Source organism: Sturnira hondurensis, unplaced genomic scaffold (genome assembly GCF_014824575.4).
Source record: "Sturnira hondurensis isolate 20B ecotype Veracruz unplaced genomic scaffold, ASM1482457v3 Scaffold0004474, whole genome shotgun sequence".
NCBI lineage: Eukaryota > Metazoa > Chordata > Mammalia > Chiroptera > Phyllostomidae > Sturnira > Sturnira hondurensis.
The window spans coordinates 7,577,773-7,598,143 of NW_028077105.1; the positions used below are offsets into that span (position 1 = coordinate 7,577,773).

The window sequence follows — 20,371 nt, forward strand, 5'->3', positions numbered from 1 at the left end:
AATGATTTGAATGTCTGTCCGCAACCTGGTTTAAAAGTAGTGATGCTATTTGAGTTTCACTGGCTCTATTTGCAACCAGTCAGAAAACAATAATTAAATTAATATATACCTGTACAATTCATGTGATAAAAGTTTTCCTCTTTAAAAATGATCATTCGATTCATTTTCTAACTCCACTGTATTAATACAATCTCTACTTCTGAGTAAAACTGTTCACTAACTACCCATTTCTTCTCTTCTTTCTCTCCTTCGCCTTCATCTCTCCTTTGAATGCATGTGTTGTGTAATTTCCCGTTCAATCATGGATAGTGCCGAGAGCAGCCTGTTTTCATATGCCCACCGTCACCATTCATCCGCCACGTTTCATTTCTTCCCCCAAACTTGTTGCCAGTCCCTGAACTGGACTTGCTTTCAGACATTTCGGAGGAAGACCCCTTTGGGGAGGCCGACCAGGTCACATTAGACAGCTTAGAGGTCCTTTCCACAGGGGAAGCATCAGAGCAGGGAGACTGGGAAGTCGCTGGCCTTGATTCTGTCTTGGACCCTGTTATAGCCCCTTCTCAGATTGACTGTCCTCCCACGCACGAGATGCCTCTAAAAGAGGCTGACCACGAGGATGATGAGTTTGGGTACTTTTCCTTCAGTTTCTGCAAGTGCTTGCCATCCGGCTTCCCCTCACTCCTCGATGACGATGGGTATCTTGCTTTCCCCAGCCTCCCCAAGGTCTGGGTCTCCTTCCTCCCCGCCGACCTCCAGCACTATGTTCCTATCACCTCCCCCTCATTCCTTCCGTCCCTCGTCCTCATCTTTGGGCTACTTCTCTCTGCTTCTCAGTCAGTGCCCTTTTCCCTCACCTTTTCCCTTCCTCTGGCTCTATGCCTCTGCTATCTGGAGGCTAAAGCCACTTCTTTTAATGTGTCTTATGACTGTAACCTGAATGACAGAACAGAGGAAGAGGACGCAGTTCTTGGTACTCCTACATAATCTTCAGTTTGTGCAGTCAACAAAACTACACTTCATCGTGTACCCTTCCTGATGTAGAGTGTAAACATGTGCATAAACTTCACCACTGATTACTCTCCATATACTCTGAGCTGTACATGTTCACACATATAGCATTTCAGTGCATGAGAAGCAAACGTAAGCAACTTCCCTTTCATTAACACCCATTGATCAGGTGCACACATTCTAAGTTGAAAGCAAAGTTATAGGGTTATTTTATAAATATCTATAGACCTTGCTGGGTCTAAATAAAGAACTTAGAATGCAGTAGACATCACTGTAATTGATGTATATTATTAGAACTCCTTATTATTATTTCTTTTGTTAAAAAGCCAAGCTTGTTTTTCTTGAATTTATGAGGATGCATCTTTATACTTTTACTTCTGACATGTAGGTCTGATCTCAGAAATTCCTTGTCTCCCTATTATTGTAGCATTTGGAGACAAGATGAATTTCAGGTGGTGTTTTTTAAACTCTAAATCATGTAACTGTATGACAGAGTTACCATCAGGTAACTTGTAAGGAAGATACTATTCTGTTGGTTTTTTCTTTACCAAATGTACATGAAAAATGAAACAAGGCTTTTTGAAAATTTAAAATATATAGCCCTATGGCTGGGCCTCTAAATGTTCTTTTATTTAAAATTAGATGCCTGGCTTGACGATTTTTACCTCTTTATAGGGCTATTGCTGTACTACTAGTCAGTCAGTGCTAATGTGCGTTATGTTTTTGATTGTTCTGCTAAATGTGGTCTGGTGACTTAGTGTTTTTCAGTATCCTGAGGTTACTATCAATACAAAGAGTAAGTCACAAAATTTAGAGCAAATCAGAAGAAAAGTGTGAAGATAATGTTCTGTATGCTTAGGCCTTATGGGAGAAACCATGATTCTTAAAGGTTACCTGCCCATGTCAAAGGTGGACACTTTAGAGAATTCATTGTTGACTAAAGAATTGCAAGATAATTCTTAACAGATTATTGAGTTGGCTGTGTCTCATTTTTGATAAAATGATACTGTGGCTTCTTGCTAATTTTTCAAAAATGCTCAAAAGGGTTTTTTTTTAAAGAGCATTTTGAACTCTCAGATTTGACACTATCATTTTTGTAAAGGAAAAAAATACGATCCATGTTCCTGCTATCCACTAATGTGTAAAGGTTAAACTGTTTTCTCTTAGTATCAGAATCAGGAATTTTCTTTCTTGCCATTCCTATCCTTGAGTCTAGTCATCACTGTTTAGCTAGTTTTAAATTTACAAATTTATCCTTTTCAGATGTTAGATGCTTGGAATTGTCCAACTATGGAAAATGATTCCTGTTTAAAGAATTTTTTGAAGGAAAAGTGGCTGTATTTCAATGAGTGTTTTTAAATACCTAACATTTTAACATGAATGTAGCAAAGTAGACCAATTTCCCCTAAGGAAAGAAATGTTAAAAAACTGAATAATACAATGAACATTTGTCCGTGACATAAAGTGAAAGCCAAATTTTACATCATTGTACTTTGCCCTCATCATTAGTTCATTTAGACATTTCAAATGAGAACAGATTGGATCATGCCATTTTTACACTCTCCTATTTTCATTCCTGAGTGGAAAAAAAAAATATATATATATATATATATTCAAAAGCAGTGCATAAAATCTAGGGGCTGAGAAAGAGTGAAGCTTTCATTCTCCATTTCACCTTTGCAAAGGATCGTTTCTATCATCCATACAACATTGTAGGTGAAGAGAGACCAAAGTGGCTTAAGATTCTGCATCTTCTGAGGGCCCCGTGATAAGGTTGGTAATGCTGGTTCCCCACTGAAGTTCAAATACAGCTTCTTTGCACCAATGCTACAGTTTCCATTAATACTTCTGCATTCTGGCCATTTGCTATATGACTTTTCAGGTGAAGATGGAAGAAGAGGAAACACAGCTGGAGGAGGTGGATATTTTTTTTGCAAAGTTCAAACCTAGTGGTTGCTGCCTGCCACTTGTATTGTGTGGGGGGTGATGCACTTTCAGGGTTTATTTGTGAGTTTTGCTTGTTGTGGCTTTAGGTTCTTAAGATTTTTATTACTTTTAATGTCTTAGACTGTCCAAGTCAGGGTTGTTTCTGGTGCTTGCTGATTCATACACTTATGTTTATTTGCTTTTTCCCCCTCTGTGTGTGATTTAATTTCACAGAAAAATTCCTTGAGAGTAGAAGGGGATAATATTTATGTCAGACATAGCAATTTAATGTTGGAGGTTTGTATAAATTTAAGAAAACAACTGTCCTGATGGCTGCCAGGCTGCTGTGGATGGGAGGTCACTCACAGGCTGGCCGGCCACTTTTTTCAAGCACAGCGCATGAAATGCATGGGGAAAATTCAAGTTGGGAGTGCATGTTACCAGTCCAATTTTGTTCTTTTAAAATGGCTTAGGTAGGACTATGTCAACTAGAAGTTCTCAAAGTGACAACTGGGAAAAAATTTTATTTCAGCCAATGAGTAAAGTTTTTATCCATTAACCTTGAAGCTCTAATAAGTAAACTTATTCTCTCCTTAATGGGCTATCTCTAGGGCATGGAATCTGAAGTAACATGATCCCGTCCTTTATATACATTGACGAGAACAGATACTTGTTGGTTGGGCATTAAATCATCTCACTCTTGATTTCTGTCCACAACATTTTTTTGGCGGTGTTTTGGTAGCACTAAAATCAATGCAATTAGAAATGTGATCCACTTAAAGTATTCTGTTCGAAAGTGTGTTCATTAATGGAATTGTTTTGATTAAGAAGAAAAATATAAATGAAAGAAAGGAGGGGAAAAAAAGAAAACCTAGCCACCCAATTAGGCATGTAAATTATATTCCCCGTGTCACACGAGAACTTTTTTTTCCTCCTTATTTTAGGGTAGTACATGGCAATCTATTTAGTGGCGAACTGCAATTCTGAGTAATCTGACTAATCATGTTGGTTGCTTTTGGCAGCTTTGATAATTGTTGGAAATGTATTTTTGCATAACTTACTAAACTGCTCTAAAGTGTAAAATATAACATTGCTTTGAACAAATACAAGAAATGTGCCTGATCTCAAGCCACAGTCATTTCTCCGTGCCATGCAAAGATTTTTAGATTTTCATGAGTTTTTGCAAATGGCTGTAGAAGCTCATAGATGAGCAACTATGCTTGTGCATGAATGTGGAATATCTAATTTCATCAGATGCATGACCTGTTCCTCGGGGAGTGGGATGAAAGCTACAATCAACAGGTGGCCCTTAGGATTTTTAAAATGTAAGAATATATTTAAAATTCAGTTAAAACCATTTCCGGAACAATAATTAGCTGTAATTCCCACAAACACTCGTTATCAGGGCCAATGTTTAAATCCCACCATCCATCAGAGCCTACTCCAGTGAAAATCAACATGGTAATTTTCCTTGTGTTTTTGTCTGTATAAGGACCATTTGCTAAGTGGAGCACTGGGCCCCACGTTTGTGCCTGGGAAGTACAGGAAACCAGTATGGGGTTCCCTGATTTTATAGAGAGGTCAATACAAGCAGCCTATGGAAGCCACCGCTGGAATTTCCTGAAAAAGTCAATACCTGCCCCAGCCCCTTTTTTGGGTGGATGGTACTGGATGGGCTTTCCCGTCAGGCCTAGTGCGGGTCTGCGTTCACCTTCCTCCTTTTACTTGATTTAATGTGTTCACAGAGGGCAACTTTAGGAGTAGCCCTAATCAGAAAGGTGAATCTACAAGAACAAAGGCGTAGGCCACCTTTGAAACCCAACTATAGGAAAGCAAGGTTATTAACCATTTTGAATATTAGTTCTGTGACTTCCTTCTAATAATGTAAAAAGTTATACCTTAAAAAATTCTAAACATACAAGACATTAGAATACTTTAAAATGTGAATCAAAAACAATGGGTCATTGGCTTTATTTTCAAATTTTGAGGAATCACTAAGGTTATTCATAGGTGATAATATGGCTTTTGAGACTTGGCATTTTTCTTGCTTTACTATGTTATTTTTAATCATAAGTTTGTTTTGTCTTATTTTTTGGTTTTACTTTTTGATTTTATTTTTGTCCTACTGGATTTTTTTCCTTTTGGATCCCTCCTCCCGCCTATTACGTTACACATTGCTAGGACCTGGATAAGGCCCAGGAGGACATACTGAAACACCAGGCTAGCATTAGTGAACTCAAGCGCAATTTTATGGAATCCACACCCGAGCCGCGCCCTAATGAATGGGAAAAACGACGTATCACACCTCTGTCCCTACAGACACAAGGGGTATGTGACTAGCTCTTTGTTGGCTATATGTATCCAGCTTGTCAGTAAAACTCAGGTTGCTAATCTCTGTTGTTGATTCCCAGAAGCTACAAATGTTCCCAGTTTTTTAAAATTGTAATTGCTAACGATTTTTTAAAATACTAAATGTTTATTAACAGTGTAATACATATTGACCTAGTTCTTAAGTAAATTGTATGAGTTTCAAAATATTTTTGAAATAGTTTCAGAATAACTATTTAACTCATGTAAATTAGTGGCGTTGAATTTTTATAGAAGATGATGTAGAAACTGACATTATGTGGTTTTAATAAGCTTTTCAGATCCTGACTTCTGAAATAAGAAAGTTTACTTAGCCATTAAATAATTAATGTAGACCATATTTAGAATGGTTTAAGGTAATTACTATGAGGAAAATGTGTTAAACTTTACTTTGAAGACTGATGAGCCCTGTTGAACACTTGCAAAATGTTTTATCATACACCTTAATACTGGATCTTCCTGGTAATGAAATGTAGAAAAACATTGTCAACCAGAACATTCTTTTTCTTTTCATGATTAATTACTTCTTCCCATCAATATACGTTTTGCCTTTAGAATATGTTTTCAAAGTGTGTCTCCATTTATTCCCATCTATATCTGTTCTTTTCTAATGACCTCAACATCTCTGTTATCAACCAAGAACTTCCACTGGTTCATTTATCACACTGGAGGAGACAGTGATTATGCCTTATTTAATATGGTTTAAAAAGTGTATGAAGGTGTTAACCTACCATTTCATCTTTTCCCCTTTCCTTAGCTCTCACTTCTCCTGAAGTTCATCATCTAGACTGGCTTGAGTGTTGCCAAATAGTACACATTTAATTTAGTCTCATGCTTTTTTATTAACCTTTTCTCAAAAAGCAAAGCTGTTAGTCGCTTTAAATTTCTAAGTTTGTGTCCGTGAAAGAAAAGTAGCTCTTCGAGGGCAGATGAACAAAGTAATTGCTGAACAGAGACAACAACTTCTGAAAATACCAACATTTAGAACACCATGGTAGGGTCTTACGAAGTTGGATACAACTTAAATTCATATTTTTAGATTTCCGGAAGTGTCTCAGCAGTTGACTCTAGAGTGTTACGTTTTCTGGAGAAGCAGTGTCTGATTTTGGCCCCTGTGTGTGCCGCTTCATCCGGTGTGTTCCGCTGACCGCACAGTTTTATGTTTGTGTTGCTGTCGAGGTGAAGTACTTGTCTTATTTGTTGATTATGTCTATTGTTTAAAACAATAGAGAAAAGGAGACCATCTTTTCAAGGATATTTTATCCGTGAAGGAGAAGCATCAGATGGCGGCAACACGGACAGTTGAAGAAAAAGCCCAGGAGGCAGACAAGGTGTTCACCTCGCATCCTCGGAACTACTCTTGCTTTTTCCTCTTTTCCTTTTATTTCTCTTCACAGCCATAAGATATTCTTTTTTTCTTATGAATCGATCTAAACTTTTTAAAAAGTACTTTTTGAGCATTTCAAATGTTAACTCTCCATGTATAGAAACAGAGGATCATTAGGTGAGATACTACAGAAGAACTTCATTTGAAAATTCACAATTTGAAATGCAGGCATCTCAACTGAATTAAGAAGTGGCCCCTCCCCCCATTTTGATATGTGTGGCTGGCAGTTGGTAAACCATGGTTTCATGTGAAAATGCACTGTGTGTACAACGCTGTGCACACTGTGGCGGTGTTAAAATAACAAATTATGTGCAATTTGGGTTATTAGTTTACTAATGATATTTGGAAACCTTTTGGATTTTCATTTTTAAGATTTTTTAATAGAAAAAAAGATTTTGGTGCACCGTAGCAACCCTTTGGATCTCTCTCTGCGCTTCTGCATATGTGAACTATCTGGCACTGCTAAGAAGTTAGCTTTCTGTTGCTTTTGCATTCTTATTCTTCTGTTTCTCCTGGTTTTGCTTAGCCAGCTGGTCATCCACTAAATTCCCGGGATTACAGAGCCTCGAGTCTGTTGGGGGAGAAAGACAGTAGACACGTGAATTAGTAATTAGAGAATGTGGGGTACCGAAGAAGTTGGTACTAAAGAGGCAATACAGTGTTTGTGAGAAGGTGGTTGGGAAGGCTGTTTTCCCGATGTGGTCAGGAAGAGTTGGTGTTTAAGTGGAGACCTTCATGAGAAGGAGGTAGCGTGAGGATTTTTCCCTGGACAGGGAAGGGCAAATGCAACAGCCCAAGGCAGGAACTACTTTAAGGAACCGAGAGGCCAGATGACAAGGGCCTAGGAAAAACCATGGAGGTCAGACCCGAGATCCTGTCAGGTCTTAAAGACCAGGTTGACGTGTTGGCATTTGGTGACGGGAGCCATGGGGAGCCGCGGGGGCGTTTTCAGCTGGGCTCAGAGGATCCCTCTGCTCCCAGACGAGGAATGGAACACACAGGATGCGAATGAGAGCGCAAGTCAGTAACGTGCTTTCCTCCCTCAGGAGAGTGGTTTTGTAAACGAGCAGAGAGTAGTGTCATAGGGTACGGCAGGGAGGAGAAGGAGGCAAAATAAACGGAAGGTGAAGTCTCGTCCTGGAGGAGTTGGAGGTGTAGTTGAGGTGGAATACTTCTAGAATGCTGCAGGGGGAGAAACCTGGGCCAAGTGCCGTGCTTATGTGCTTAAATGTTAGTGTGAAGTCTAAAGCCAGTTAAGTTCTGTGACCTGTGGACTTTAATATCACGTGATTTAAAACAGTGTGTACTTTCCAAAGTTTAACCTGCAGAAGCAAGTCAGATGCTAGATTGGTTCGATTTGAAGTGGTGTCGTGTAGTTTTTGTACTAGGAAACCTTGGAATCCTGTTGAAGATGTAAGATGTTTAAAATACCGTTTTCCTGGATGTCATGGTTTAGGAAGGTACAATATAAACTACGATGCTGTGCAAGTTCCCATTACATGAAAGTGATTATTACATGAAATTTAAACTGGGAACTTACCCACTGTGAAGTTTGTGGTTTATCTGTGTTTGAAGTTACTGCTTTTTTCTTGTTTTCCTCCTCTCCAACAATATGTATAGACTGTTGTAACTGCAATTATCCATTCCTTCATTCTCACAACAAACATCGATTTATTGCTTGCAGTGTATCTTCCCCCCCCCCAAATTTTCAGTATTATTAGTTCAAGGTGTGTGAGCAGTTCAGTCTGCTGCAGTGTTTTGACTGGTAACCGGGTGTCTTACAAATTTCTTCACTCCATCTTCATTTTGCTGCTGATTTGGCAGGTTTTTGATTATCTTTAAATTGTAATCCTTAGTGAAATGTGAAAAAAACAATTGTGCACGAGTGTACTTTGATCAAATTTTACAAGTTTCAGTAATATGTGTTCTATAGATTTTAAAAAGTACTAGTTTCATGTTTAAAAGTTAATACATTGAATGTTCAAAATGGCTTCAGTTTGAATATGAACAATTTTAAGAGTAGAGCAGAAAATTGGAGACCAAATCATTTAGTTTTCAATAGGCTAATTACTCTGTCGTGTATCCTCTTATGTATTGTGAGAATTATGATATACTTAAACTCGTATAAAATAGTCTCTCATGAGTCTAGTAGAGATTACATAGACTACAGTTTTAAAGTACTTTTAAAGATATTTTGTGGAATAATTAAATTCATGGCACTTACTTAAACTCCCTAGTTGTCTCTTACTGGGAAGGACACCCTGTCCACTAACTCAGCCCCTAGGGATGGTGGAAGTATGGAGATTATAATTAAAATGAATTAGTCCTTTTTTTTCTTCATGAGTATTGCAAATGCTTATGTGCCCAGTCTTCCTTTCTCCTCCTAGTGTACTGTGTCAAAAGGGGCATCCCAAAATGTCGTTCACTCACTGACTCATTCACTCGTCTGTCATCAAGCCCAAAGAGCAGTGGGGTTTATTAGGAAGGGTTTTTGCACACTTGTCTGAGTGGGCGCTTCACAGTGACTCTTTGCTCTCGGCATTTCAGGTACCCGACACAGTCCTCAGTTATCCTGTTGTGCCTTCAGGCAGGTTAGGGACCATTGCTTAAGGGCCAGAAATGTGAAGATTAAATTTGCCATAATGGTTTTTCAGGGACAGATGACTTTAACATTGGTCACTGGGTTTTCACCTCTTGAGTGTGCCTTCCTTTTTCTTGACCTGTCTCTCATTGAAAAAAGTACCATTTCTTCATTCCATGGCGTATTTAGCATGTCTGCGGGAATTCCTGTGGGCTGGTATCAGATCACTTGTGTGCGAAGTAATGTGGAAAAGGGAAGAGATCCTAGAAGCTGGAATGGTCGGGGGAGGGCATGCACAAAATATAAAATATCAGGTGTACGTCAGACAGATGAAAAAAGTGGGAAGGGCACTGGAGACAGGAGGATAGGGTTACCCAAGCTGTGACGCAGGAGTGTTTCAAGTGCGGGGCCTACTGGAGAGGCCGTTCTGTGCAGGAAGAGGCTCACACTGAAGCGCTGCCTCAGGAATATACAAAACAGTGTCAATGGGCGGGGAGGTCACACTCAGTTTGTGATTAAAGCTTTAGTGACCAATCAAGAATCTTATCTGGTTTTCGTAGGTAGAGCTATCAAAGATTCTCAAGCCGGGTGGAAAGCTGGCATTCAGGCAAACTGCCACATTCGCCTGCTGCAGAGTCTTGCAGAAGCCTCACCTTTCTTTCAGTTTATGCTGTTCTGCGATTCTTTCTTGCGTAACTTTTCCTTTCTTTCACTAGGTCACTGCTGTCTGTTCCAACTTATTGTTAATCCTTTGCTCTTCCTTTTCTGACCTCTCTAGAGCCTAGAAGAGGAGATAACATCAATTTTGTTTAGTGCAAAGGGCTTTTCCGCTAGCACGAAAGCCACCTTCACTTCAGCCACCACTTGGACAGCAGAGGGCACTGTTGTGAACTCTCATGCTCCTTCTGAAATGCTTTCTTCCTCGTCCTTCTCACAGTTGCCTGAGGTGCATTTTACTTTGTTTCCCCTGTTTTTAAAAGCCACATGAAGAGTGATTTTTATTTTTCAAATATTCAGAAACCTTTCTTGTAAGTGCTTACATTGGTGAAATTAATTCTTCCTGGGAGAAACATTCATGAAATAATGACTGAATTTGAACAAAGGAAAGCATGCAAGTTGGATGTTCTCCTTCTTTTAGGTGTTCTGCCCCCCCCCCCAACACCATGCCCTCCACAAAAGAAAAAAAAAAGCCTGTCTAAATTCAGAGAAGCATCTAAGCCCAGCATTGGAGTTGTTATGCGGAGGGAAACCCTCTACCAAGTATAGAAGCTAAGGACACTCTGCAGAATTAAAAGTATTTAGAACCTTAATGTCTTTTGGGCATCTTTTGTTGGCTTATCATTTAAAAATGGAAAAATTTGAGATGCCTGCCATACTCAGTGCAATAGTTGCTTTCATTTTTTAAAATAAACCTAAGGAATTCCCTGAGCTTGAACAGAACCCATCCAACAATTTGAAGTTAAGTAATAATAAGAACCCACTACCCTGTCATCATAATGGACATTTAGGTAGTGCACTGCTTATCTAGAGTGAGTTCACTCCCAACAAGTAGACGTCTGCAGGGGTGGGGTGGCAGGGGTGAGCATCGTAAATAACAAGGTTAGTTCGTTCCAGTTTCCAAAGATGCTAGTGGAAGAGCTAAATTCTAAGAGGAAGCATTGGAGGTCATCACTGACATATACCCAAATGAAACAGTACCCTTTTTACTAATCTGTTATACAGCTTAACCAGGCAGTAGCCATTTTTTGGAACAACAATATTTCTATTTATTTATTTATTTTTAGGATTTTATTTATTTGTCTTTAGAGGGGAAGGGAAGGGGAGAGGGAGAGAAATATCAATGTATGGTTGCCTCTCATGCATCCTCTGCTGGGAACTGGCCTGCAACCCAGGCATGTGCCCTGACTGGGAATCGAACCGCGATCCTTTGGTTCGCAGGCCTGCGCTCAATCCACTGAGCTACACCAGCCAGGGCCTGGAACAACAATATTTTTATATTAGTGGTTAGTCTGAGACCAACTATAATTTTGCCAATTAGTGTTTTTTTTTTTTTTTTATGAGCCAGCATAAAACAAAGGTTCCATCTTATTAATACTATTTTCGTCTAGGAATCAGGGTTTTAGGCAGGCTTTATAGTCAAATTAAGATCAAAATTGTTTATGGAATAGGTGTTATAAGTTTTAAAATTTATACTTCAAAGTAATCAGTAAGCTTTGGTATAATTTCAGTTTTTTACCTATCTTTTCAACTGTAGAAGTAGAGATCCTAGGTATAACTATAATAATGAAAGCACTTCATTTCTTTGGGACGATGCTGACTGTTTTGCCTTTTTGTTTCCTTTTGTAAGCTTTTTGCATTTGTCTTGATTGGCTTTTATGTGACCTTGAGCAAAGGTTTTTGTAGATGTCGATTCTTGCTGTTCTGTCTTCACAGTGTCAGATGTGTGTGCTTTGGTGGGTGTCGAGGTAAAACGTTATTGATTTTGTGTCCTCGGTTGCTTTTTGTTTCACAGAAACGCGCTCCTGAGTCAGAAGGGCCTTGCACTGGAGCCAGTGATGCTGTTAAGGTTCTCCCCTTTTCCATGTTAACACCATTGCCTGACGCTCTGACCCCCTCACGTTCTCCCTGCTTCCCTTTCAGTCAGCCATCATAATCATCTTTGTTTTCCTCCATGACATGAACATACCATCAGTTAATTTGGATTTCCGTCGTTTTTTATTTATTCATGTATTTTTGTTTTCCCTCATCCACTTCTTTTCTGTGCAGAGTTCACATGAGACTCTGAATGTAGTGGAGGAGAAGAAGCAGGCAGAGGTTGGGAAAGACGAAAGAGTAATCACAGAAGAAATGAACGGTAAAGAGATATCACCTGGGAGTGGTCCTGGGGAGAGCCGTAAGGTGGAGCCTCTGACGCAGAAAGACTCCACCTCCCTGTCTTCTGAGAGCAGCAGCAGCAGCGAGAGCGAGGAGGAAGATGGGGGAGAATACCGGCCCCACCACCGAGTGACCGAGGGCACCATTCAGGAAGAGCAGGAGGAGTACGAAGAAGAGGTGGAGGAAGAGGCCGGCGGAGCAGCCAAGGTAGTAGAGAGGGAGCAACCAGTGCCAGAGGCCAGCCCAGGCAAACAAGCAGGTGCCAGTGTGAGCACAGTAGAGACAGTGGCCCAGGAGAATGTAGTTGCCCCAAAGGTATCTGCAGAGAAGAGTGTACACGAAGGCGCCCTTAAGCAAGTCATGAGCGAAGACACAGAGGACGAGCAGCATAAAGTTAACGGAGAGTTGTCTCATGTTGACATTGATGTTATGCCACAAATTATTTGTTGTTCAGAGGTAAATGGGAGACTCAAGCGGGAGCTAAACTCTGGAGCTATTTCTCAGGTGGAGAACACCTGCCTTTCTTCTCCTGTCCTCCCGATTCTTCCCTCGGCTTTTTCAGCAAGACTCTGATTTTGATCTCTCACGGGAGGAAGGGGAAGGCACTGCTTTGTAGATTTTCTGCCAGTTCGGGTCAAGGTTGCTAGCTTCCTTACTGCACTGCATCACCTGATCCAGTAAACTTGCCTGCAGCACCAAATCATTTTTCATTCTTATTTCACATCTGAATTTTTCTTTGCATGTTTTGGATGCTTTCAACTTTTTATCCTGAGTTGCACTGCTTCCTCAATGCTTCATACCTTTTTCGTTGGTTTAATTAGAAAGTTGTATGTGTGTGGTTGAGAAACGGTCGGTGTGAGTGCATGTGCTGCTGCTGCTGTGACTGGATTTGACTGCTTGGCTCATTGTCTCTTCAACTTGAGAATTTTGGAAACGGCAGCGGGCCCCAATTCCCATGGCGCTCTGAACTCAGCATCCAGCAGTGATAGAAACTGTTTCCTGAATGCCACTGCGATTTCCGCTTTTATATTCCAAGGACTATATGGTTTGGTTGAACACTTTGCTTTCCTTTTAGACAGCCAGAAGCTAGGGGTGCTTAATAGGAGTTTACTCTTCTCATTCTGTCCCGTCCTCAGTTCTGGATTATTTACAACTCGATCATGTGTTTGGATCATATCTACATTGGATGTCAGTCTTTTCATTTTTTCTCTTCAAGAAGGAGAACTTTCCTCACTCCCCTTAGATTAAGTCTTGGTCTCTAGGTGCAGCGTCTCTGAATTGGAAGTTCAAGTTTTGTTGAGGGAGGGCTTACTTCCAAATATGTCTTGATTCTAAAATCCGGTGACCATAATGTAGGAGGTATCCATATTTGCTCCCTTTGATGAGCTGGAGAATCTTGAAGTGACTTTGTCTTAAAATAGTTAAATGGATTTTTATTATGTTACTTTAAACTTCCTGCTTCTCTGCAGAGAATGCATTTGCAAGAGCCTTGCAACACTCTGAACTGCTATTTTGCACATTTACCATACATTACAGTTGGGAATTTTCTCTCAAAGCACTGTAGTATTTTGGTAGTGGTAATTAGTCTGACGCTGTATTAAACATCCGTGCTCAGGTGACTACAATATTAACAGGCTGTGAACGTATCTAATGTTTTTAATTGTTCAAAGCTGTAATGCAATATTGGTGGACTAATTCTAGATAGAACAGTTTGACTAATGTAGCACAGAGGAAACACTGCAAGGTTTAGACAAGTGTAATTGAAAACAGTTATACTCGAAGATGATCCTTCTGAAAATAAGGTCTCCTTGTCCGCAGAGCAAGAAGAAAGAGCAAAACTTAGCCTAACCTGGATGCTGTATTGATTAAAGGCCATGAGCCTTCACACAAACCACGTGGTTCTTTAAACTGCAGGAAAAGTCAAGGCAAACCACTTCACACGCTTCTTTCTGTTTTTGTCATCAGTTGCCCAAAGCTAAAGTTTTGTTTTGTTTTTTATCACTATATACCAGGCTTGATAGGTAATTTGAGACCATCATAATTTGAAGCATATGTTAATTTATGGAGCCATCAGGTTAGCTTATTATTTTCATATATATATATGAATGAAAGTGTTTTTCTTTGGTATCTTTTTTGTATTTTTACTCTCTTCTTTTGTGTATGAGTGTGTGTTTGAATATACATATTTATTCCAATTACTCTTGAAGGTTCCATTAATGCGTTTACTTCATCGCCTCTAGAGCTCATTTTCCTTTCCTTCTCACCTCAGCCACCCGTGGTGAAGACAGAGATGGTGACGCTTTCCGACGCCTCACAAAGGATGGAGATCTGCACCAAGGAAGTCCCTATCGTCCAAACCGAGACCAAAACCATCACGTATGAGTCTCCACAGGTACGGAAGCTCTCGATTTGGACTGAGTTCTTTATAACTTTGTTTCTCTTTCCATTCTGTCTTCTCCTAGTCTAGTGTTTCTGACTTTGATACAGCTTTTTATATCTCCATTTCATAATTGTCCTTCAGCAGTGTAACTTGTTACACTTCTTAGATTCAGACAGAGAACTGTATTCATATTGGTGACCCAGCGATTATAGGGGGAAGCGTACACACGATCACTGAGGACAGGCACTCCCAGTCTTGTTCATGTTGTCATAAGCCATTTCTGACTTGATGTATCCAGGAGTGTTGATGTACATTTGGGAACCAGATTATCTTAGAGTTTATTGGATATGATGTCATATGTGGATAAGTAGGATTTAGGCATTCCCAATCCCCGTCCCATGCAGACAGATCCTGTCAACTCACTCTTGCTTGCCAGTATACACACATGTGCACACACACATTTGTGCTTCTCCTTCAAAAAAGACATACATCCTCATTATTCTTACGTAAATGGGATACTGTGTGTCTAAATAATTAAACTTGTGTGTTTGGTTTTAGGTATTCAGACATTGATTCTGTAAAGATTTGAAATAAGCATTAGGATATCTAACCTTAAGGGTAATGGAAGAAAAGAAAGTATTTATGATTTCAAAGTGGAACTGTTTAGAAATTTGTACAACTATTTTCTCAACTGGGGAATTTAATGTTTTTGGTAAGATTGCCCATGGTGAGGGATGGCAGATTATTATCCTCTTGAAATATTTTTTAAAACATTTAACGCACCTGGCTGGTGTAGCTCAGTGGATTGAGCATGGGCCTGTGAAGCAAAGGGTCTCCGGTTCAATTCCCGTTCAGTGCACATGCCTGGGTTGCAGGCCAGTTCCCAGTAGGGGACACATGAGAGGCAACCACACATTGATGTTTCTCTCCCACTCTTCCTCCTTCCCTTTCCCTCTCTCTAAAAAATAAATAAATAAAATATTTTAAAAAGGAATAGACTATCTTTAAAAAATTTAACGCGCGTTTGTGTGAAACATTCCTCTAGACTATTTTAGATGTGCTATCTTAAATGTGCATAAATCCCACATGAGCACAAACAGGTTTTTGATGAATGGTGTGGTGGGAGAGCATGTACTCGTCTGCTTCTATGGTGATAAATGCCCTCCTAAGGAAATACATTGCAGGGCACACACCTAGGTTGTGGGTTCGATCCCCAGTCGGAGTGCACACAGGAGGCAACCGACCTGTGTTTCTCTTTCACATTGATGTTTCTGTTTTTCTCTCTCCCTCTTCCTCCCCCTCTAAAATCAATAAATATATGTTCTTGGGTGAGGATTAAAAAGTGAAAAAAATACATTGCATGAACCACTCTTGAGAGAGATTTACTCTTAATTTGCAATAATAAAGGCTCTGGACCTTCTAGTTATTTTCTTGTGTTAGGAAACAGGAGGCAAATATATATATTTGGCAATCTTAACATAAACTAACATTTAGTTTATGATTTTAATGTAAAGTAAAACTATTAATCAGCTTTATTTGCTCAATAAACTCTAGAATTCTACATTTTCTAGTATCAAAGCAAACAAGTTAAAACCTATTTAGATAACTGCACAGGATAGAGACAGCACATGCATACATACTTGCATCTAAATAAAAAGATACATATTGAAATATGTATCTTTATATATATGTATACATATTCACAACACAAACTACTACAGAAAAAAAGGTTACTGAAAAATGTATTAGAGATAAGCAAACCATGCTAGTTTATCCTACCCTAGTTAGGTTCCGTTGCTTAGTAATCTGAGAAAACGTTCTATTTTTACCCACCTGTGTGTAAACAACAAAGCCAGAACCTCTGGTCACTGTCACTGTGGAAACTTCCCTGCCTGGGTTTCTACCTTCTTTTTCAAGCTTCTTCAATTGGCTTGAATCAAATTTTGTCTTGACCTCCTGATAGCTTTCAGTCCCACCTCCTACTTCCACTCTTTTCTCCCTCCCATGTCTGGGGTTTGCCTCTGCATGTTCGTTTAACCTTTGCTTTTACTTCATTTAAATGCCAGCCATTCTCCTGGTCACTAAGTTACCACTGTAAACACGAAAAGGCAGACAGTATCTTCTGCCAGCTGCAAAGATGCTAAATGGTGCATATTCAGGGGGGAGGGGTCTTCTAAGACAATATAATGGAAGTTAAGCATTGCTTTGTATTTTCCCCAACTATCCAAAGGTTGATGGCGGGGCTGCTGGTGACTCAGGCACGTTACTGACCGCCCAGACCATCACGTCTGACTCCATGTCGACAACCACCACCACACACATCACCAAGGTAAAGCAATCCAGGGGGATCTCAGAGAGAGGATGGTACAAAATTGCAAAGGGGATCTCTTCTGAATTGCTCCTATATGCACTTCAAGTTACACACAGACAGCGCCAGTGGGATAAAAATGTGGACATTTTAAGTATGGAAGATATCGGACTCCATTGACAAATGATTTAAATCAAATTGCAATTTTGTGTAAAGTACAAGGGGGTAAAAATGTCTTATGAATAACTGTATTTAAGACAACTACAGGAAAAGAAAGAATTTAATAAAACTGGAAGCACAGGCTTAGTAAGTACAAAGTGAATGACAATTATTCAAAAATTTCAATTCCTGTCTTAAAATAATGTAAATTTTCCCTCAAGGATTTAAGATTCTAGTATGCTGACTTGGGGTGTATTTCCAGGTCATTGTCTAAATGTTTAACACCCGATGACCAGTGATTCCGAAGGGGTGGTCTCTGGTCTGGGAGTGTGAAGACTGGGCCCCACTCTGGATCTGCTGAAACCCTGGGTGTGTTTTAAGAAGTGCTCTCAGTGATTCTCTTGCTACAGTCTTCAGATTTCTAACTCCAGCCTTATTTTCCATATCAAGAATTAAGCAGACAAAATGATAACATCAAAGTTTGCCAAGCCTAAAGAAGATACTAAAATTGTTAGAATTCCTTGTAACTTTATGTAAACCAAATCATTATTTCTTCTCCTTTCTTCTTTTAAAAATGGACCCATTGGGAATGAAGAAACTCAGGGAGGTGTAACAGAATGTCCCAGTGGTAGAACCATGTGGATTAAATGGCAGCTATTTTCCTTTGATGTCACCTGTATCTTGATAAATTAGTTTAAGGTTGCTTTCAGTTGAAAAATACTTAAACGGATGCTACAACTTTAACCACAGGATTCTCCGTTGAGCTTAAAAATAAGGAAAGCTTCCAAAACCTCAGTTTTCCCCACTCAATGTGCATCGCCTTGCAATGATCAGAAGAGCTAGGTGTGCACCATCTCTGTCTTCTCCGAGTGTGTGTGGACATGCTTTAGTGATTACTGTTCCCGCCCTCTTTTCTTTATGACCTTCAGACTATAAAAGGTGGAATATCTGAAACAAGAATTGAGAAACGCATCGTGATCACAGGAGATGCAGATATCGATCATGACCAGGTAAAGACCTGAGGTTCTGGTTCTGAAGTTGACTGTTTATTTTCTAAGTTTTGCACCTGTCATCTGCCCCGTAAAATACATCTCGCCCCTTCTCTCAGAGCCTCCGGGTTGAATCCCCTTCCTAAGCATGGCACGAAGGCACTTCAGAGCCTGGACGCAAGCTGTCCTTTCAGCCTCCCTAACACTGAATCGCCATAAAATACTGATTGCTTCTTATTTCCCACTGACTTTCTGTGCACTTTGGGTCATAGGATACTTTGACCCAAAGTGCACAGAAAGCCAGTGGGAAACCCTTTGGGGAGGATTCCTGGGTATTCCTAGCCATTGGGTATTCATGTGGGCCTGATTTAAGGAAAGTCTTCAGTTACTAAAAAGCGAATGGTGGTTTAATGATATTTCAAAAAATAAGGAAAGCCACTAACTTTGACTTATGCCAATTTTTAGGAGCTTAAACACTTTTTAGAGCATTAGAAAAGTTGGTCTGTTTACCATTAATTATTGCTATTACTCTGTGTAGGGAAAGGTAGTTTACGATCTCTCTCAGAGTGAAAATTCAGCTGTATTCAGAAAAAAACTTTGAAGGAGTTGTGCTTCCATTCTAATGTCGAGCATAATGCACACCTTTAAAAGTAGGCGATGGATGGAACGGCTGGAGCCTTGGAGAGCAGTTTTAATTTTGGATGGCTGTCCCACGTGATAAGTGTTTGTTTTATTTTCTTGAGTGATTTTAACTCAACTTTAAAGGGGGCCAAGCTGTTTTTCCTTTAAGAAAGGAAAGGAAATCTCGAAGAAAAGGGAAAGAAATGTTCAGCTGACCCCCGCAGCTGGAGGGCAGGGACAAATGTTTCTTACCCAGCTTTGAGCCCAATATTAAACTCGGGCAAGAGAATTTTAGAGAACAGAATTTCTCATTTCCGAAGGATGCACTATATATGACCAAAATAGAAACACTGTGCCTTCAAGAAAAATTACTGTATTTTTAAATCTCCCTAAGCTTGATTTTACTTCTAGGCTTCGTATGTGCTGCTTTTATTTCCTTGGGTTATTAGAAGTTAAAGGGTTACCCTGTCTCTGTATTTTGACCTGAGGGCACAGATTCCTAGGGATTGACAAGTACACGGGCCTCTTTCATCACTGGAAAGTAAATTGCCTACTTGAAAACCAAGCCTCCAGTTCCCCATGCGGAGGATTTTCTGGCTTCTGTTCACTTGGTACAATCTTGAGTTCTTATGACCTGAAGTCAGAGCAAAGGCATTTTTGCTTTTTTTGCTGTAGGACCCTCGCTCGACGAGCATGTGTTGAAGTCCTACAGTGTTCTAGGCAGGAGTCCACATTCCTTCGACGTGGTGGAAATGAAATTTGGGGTCTTCTCACAGCCATTGTTTCCTTTACCCTCTCTCTTCTCTGAATCGAGGCCCTTCCCAGCTTTCAAATGCCAATTTCCCCCTTATGATTACCCTCAGGTTTTATTCTATGTGCAGTCTTTTGTGTTTGGGCCTGTTTTTAACTGAAAACTCAAATTCGGGCCATACTGCTTCTGAAAGACCAGTTGGTAAAAACACAGTATGAAATCTAAGTACACAGGTAGCGCGCATTCCTCACTGTTGTCGCAAAGGCACACGTCCCATTGTGTGACATCGTGCTTCACATGAACACCAAAGTCAGACATCCGGATAACAAGAACAGAGGTGTAACTTTTACATAACTTTCTTACGTCTAATTGTAAGATGGCATAAACTTTTTTAAAGAATAAATTTGATGGTGGCTTTTGGTACACTTATCATTAGAAGCTCATGATGAGTTCACTTGCCCTTTAAAACCTGTAATGAGATGATGGAACTATTTAAAATTAAAGGAGGGATGTCACCTCTCTGCCCCAAACTTGATGTTGATCAGGTAGTGTCTGTAATATCACTGACACTTTTTTTAGCTCCTTGCCTATAATTAAAAGAGTCTGAGCTTGGAAGGAATCCCCTCATCTAAGCAAGACAGGAAAAAATGGAGTCTGTTTCGTGCTAGCAAATTCAAGTGGCGAGCTTTCACAGAGCCTTGCTTCGCGCTGCTTCGCCCTGTGCCAGCGCCGATGCTCGCATCTCTTCCCTGGGAGGCGGGGACGGTGTGGCCCTTGCTCCTCGGACAGCTGTCAGCTGAAGGGCACAAAGCAAAACCCAGTTCTAATCAAATAACTTCTCAGTTGGGCAATAGGATATATTTCCTCACAGTCTCCTATTGTCATAAGTTAACATTTAAGTTACTTAATTTTGTGCACTGATGTCGCAGAATGGCAGACTGATTTTTACTATGTTCATAGATGATTATAGCAATTTGGGGGGTTCTCTGCTTTTCTAGTTAAAGCATGTTTCACATGTGT

The 20,371-nt window shown here is 40.0% G+C and overlaps 1 protein-coding gene across 17 annotated transcripts in view; it reads left to right on the plus strand.

Annotated features, from left to right (window-relative positions):
• The window catches only part of EPB41L2 (erythrocyte membrane protein band 4.1 like 2), a 202,585-nt gene that overhangs the window by 164,467 nt on the left and 17,747 nt on the right, over positions 1-20,371 (plus strand). For 5 of the 17 annotated variants that reach the window (XM_037045741.1, XM_037045743.1, XM_037045742.1 and 2 more), the window contains exons 13-21: positions 3,169-3,231; positions 5,116-5,262; positions 6,531-6,632; positions 10,048-10,215; positions 11,782-11,835; positions 12,036-12,599; positions 14,413-14,535; positions 16,754-16,852; positions 17,920-18,000. In XM_037045741.1, coding sequence (XP_036901636.1) covers positions 3,169-3,231; positions 5,116-5,262; positions 6,531-6,632; positions 10,048-10,215; positions 11,782-11,835; positions 12,036-12,599; positions 14,413-14,535; positions 16,754-16,852; positions 17,920-18,000 — 1,401 coding nt within the window. The remainder of the gene's footprint in view (positions 1-3,168; positions 3,232-5,115; positions 5,263-6,530; positions 6,633-10,047; positions 10,216-11,781; positions 11,836-12,035; positions 12,600-14,412; positions 14,536-16,753; positions 16,853-17,919; positions 18,001-20,371) is intronic. The other 12 variants (XM_037045749.1, XM_037045745.1, XM_037045747.1 and 9 more) reach the window with 12 other exon arrangements.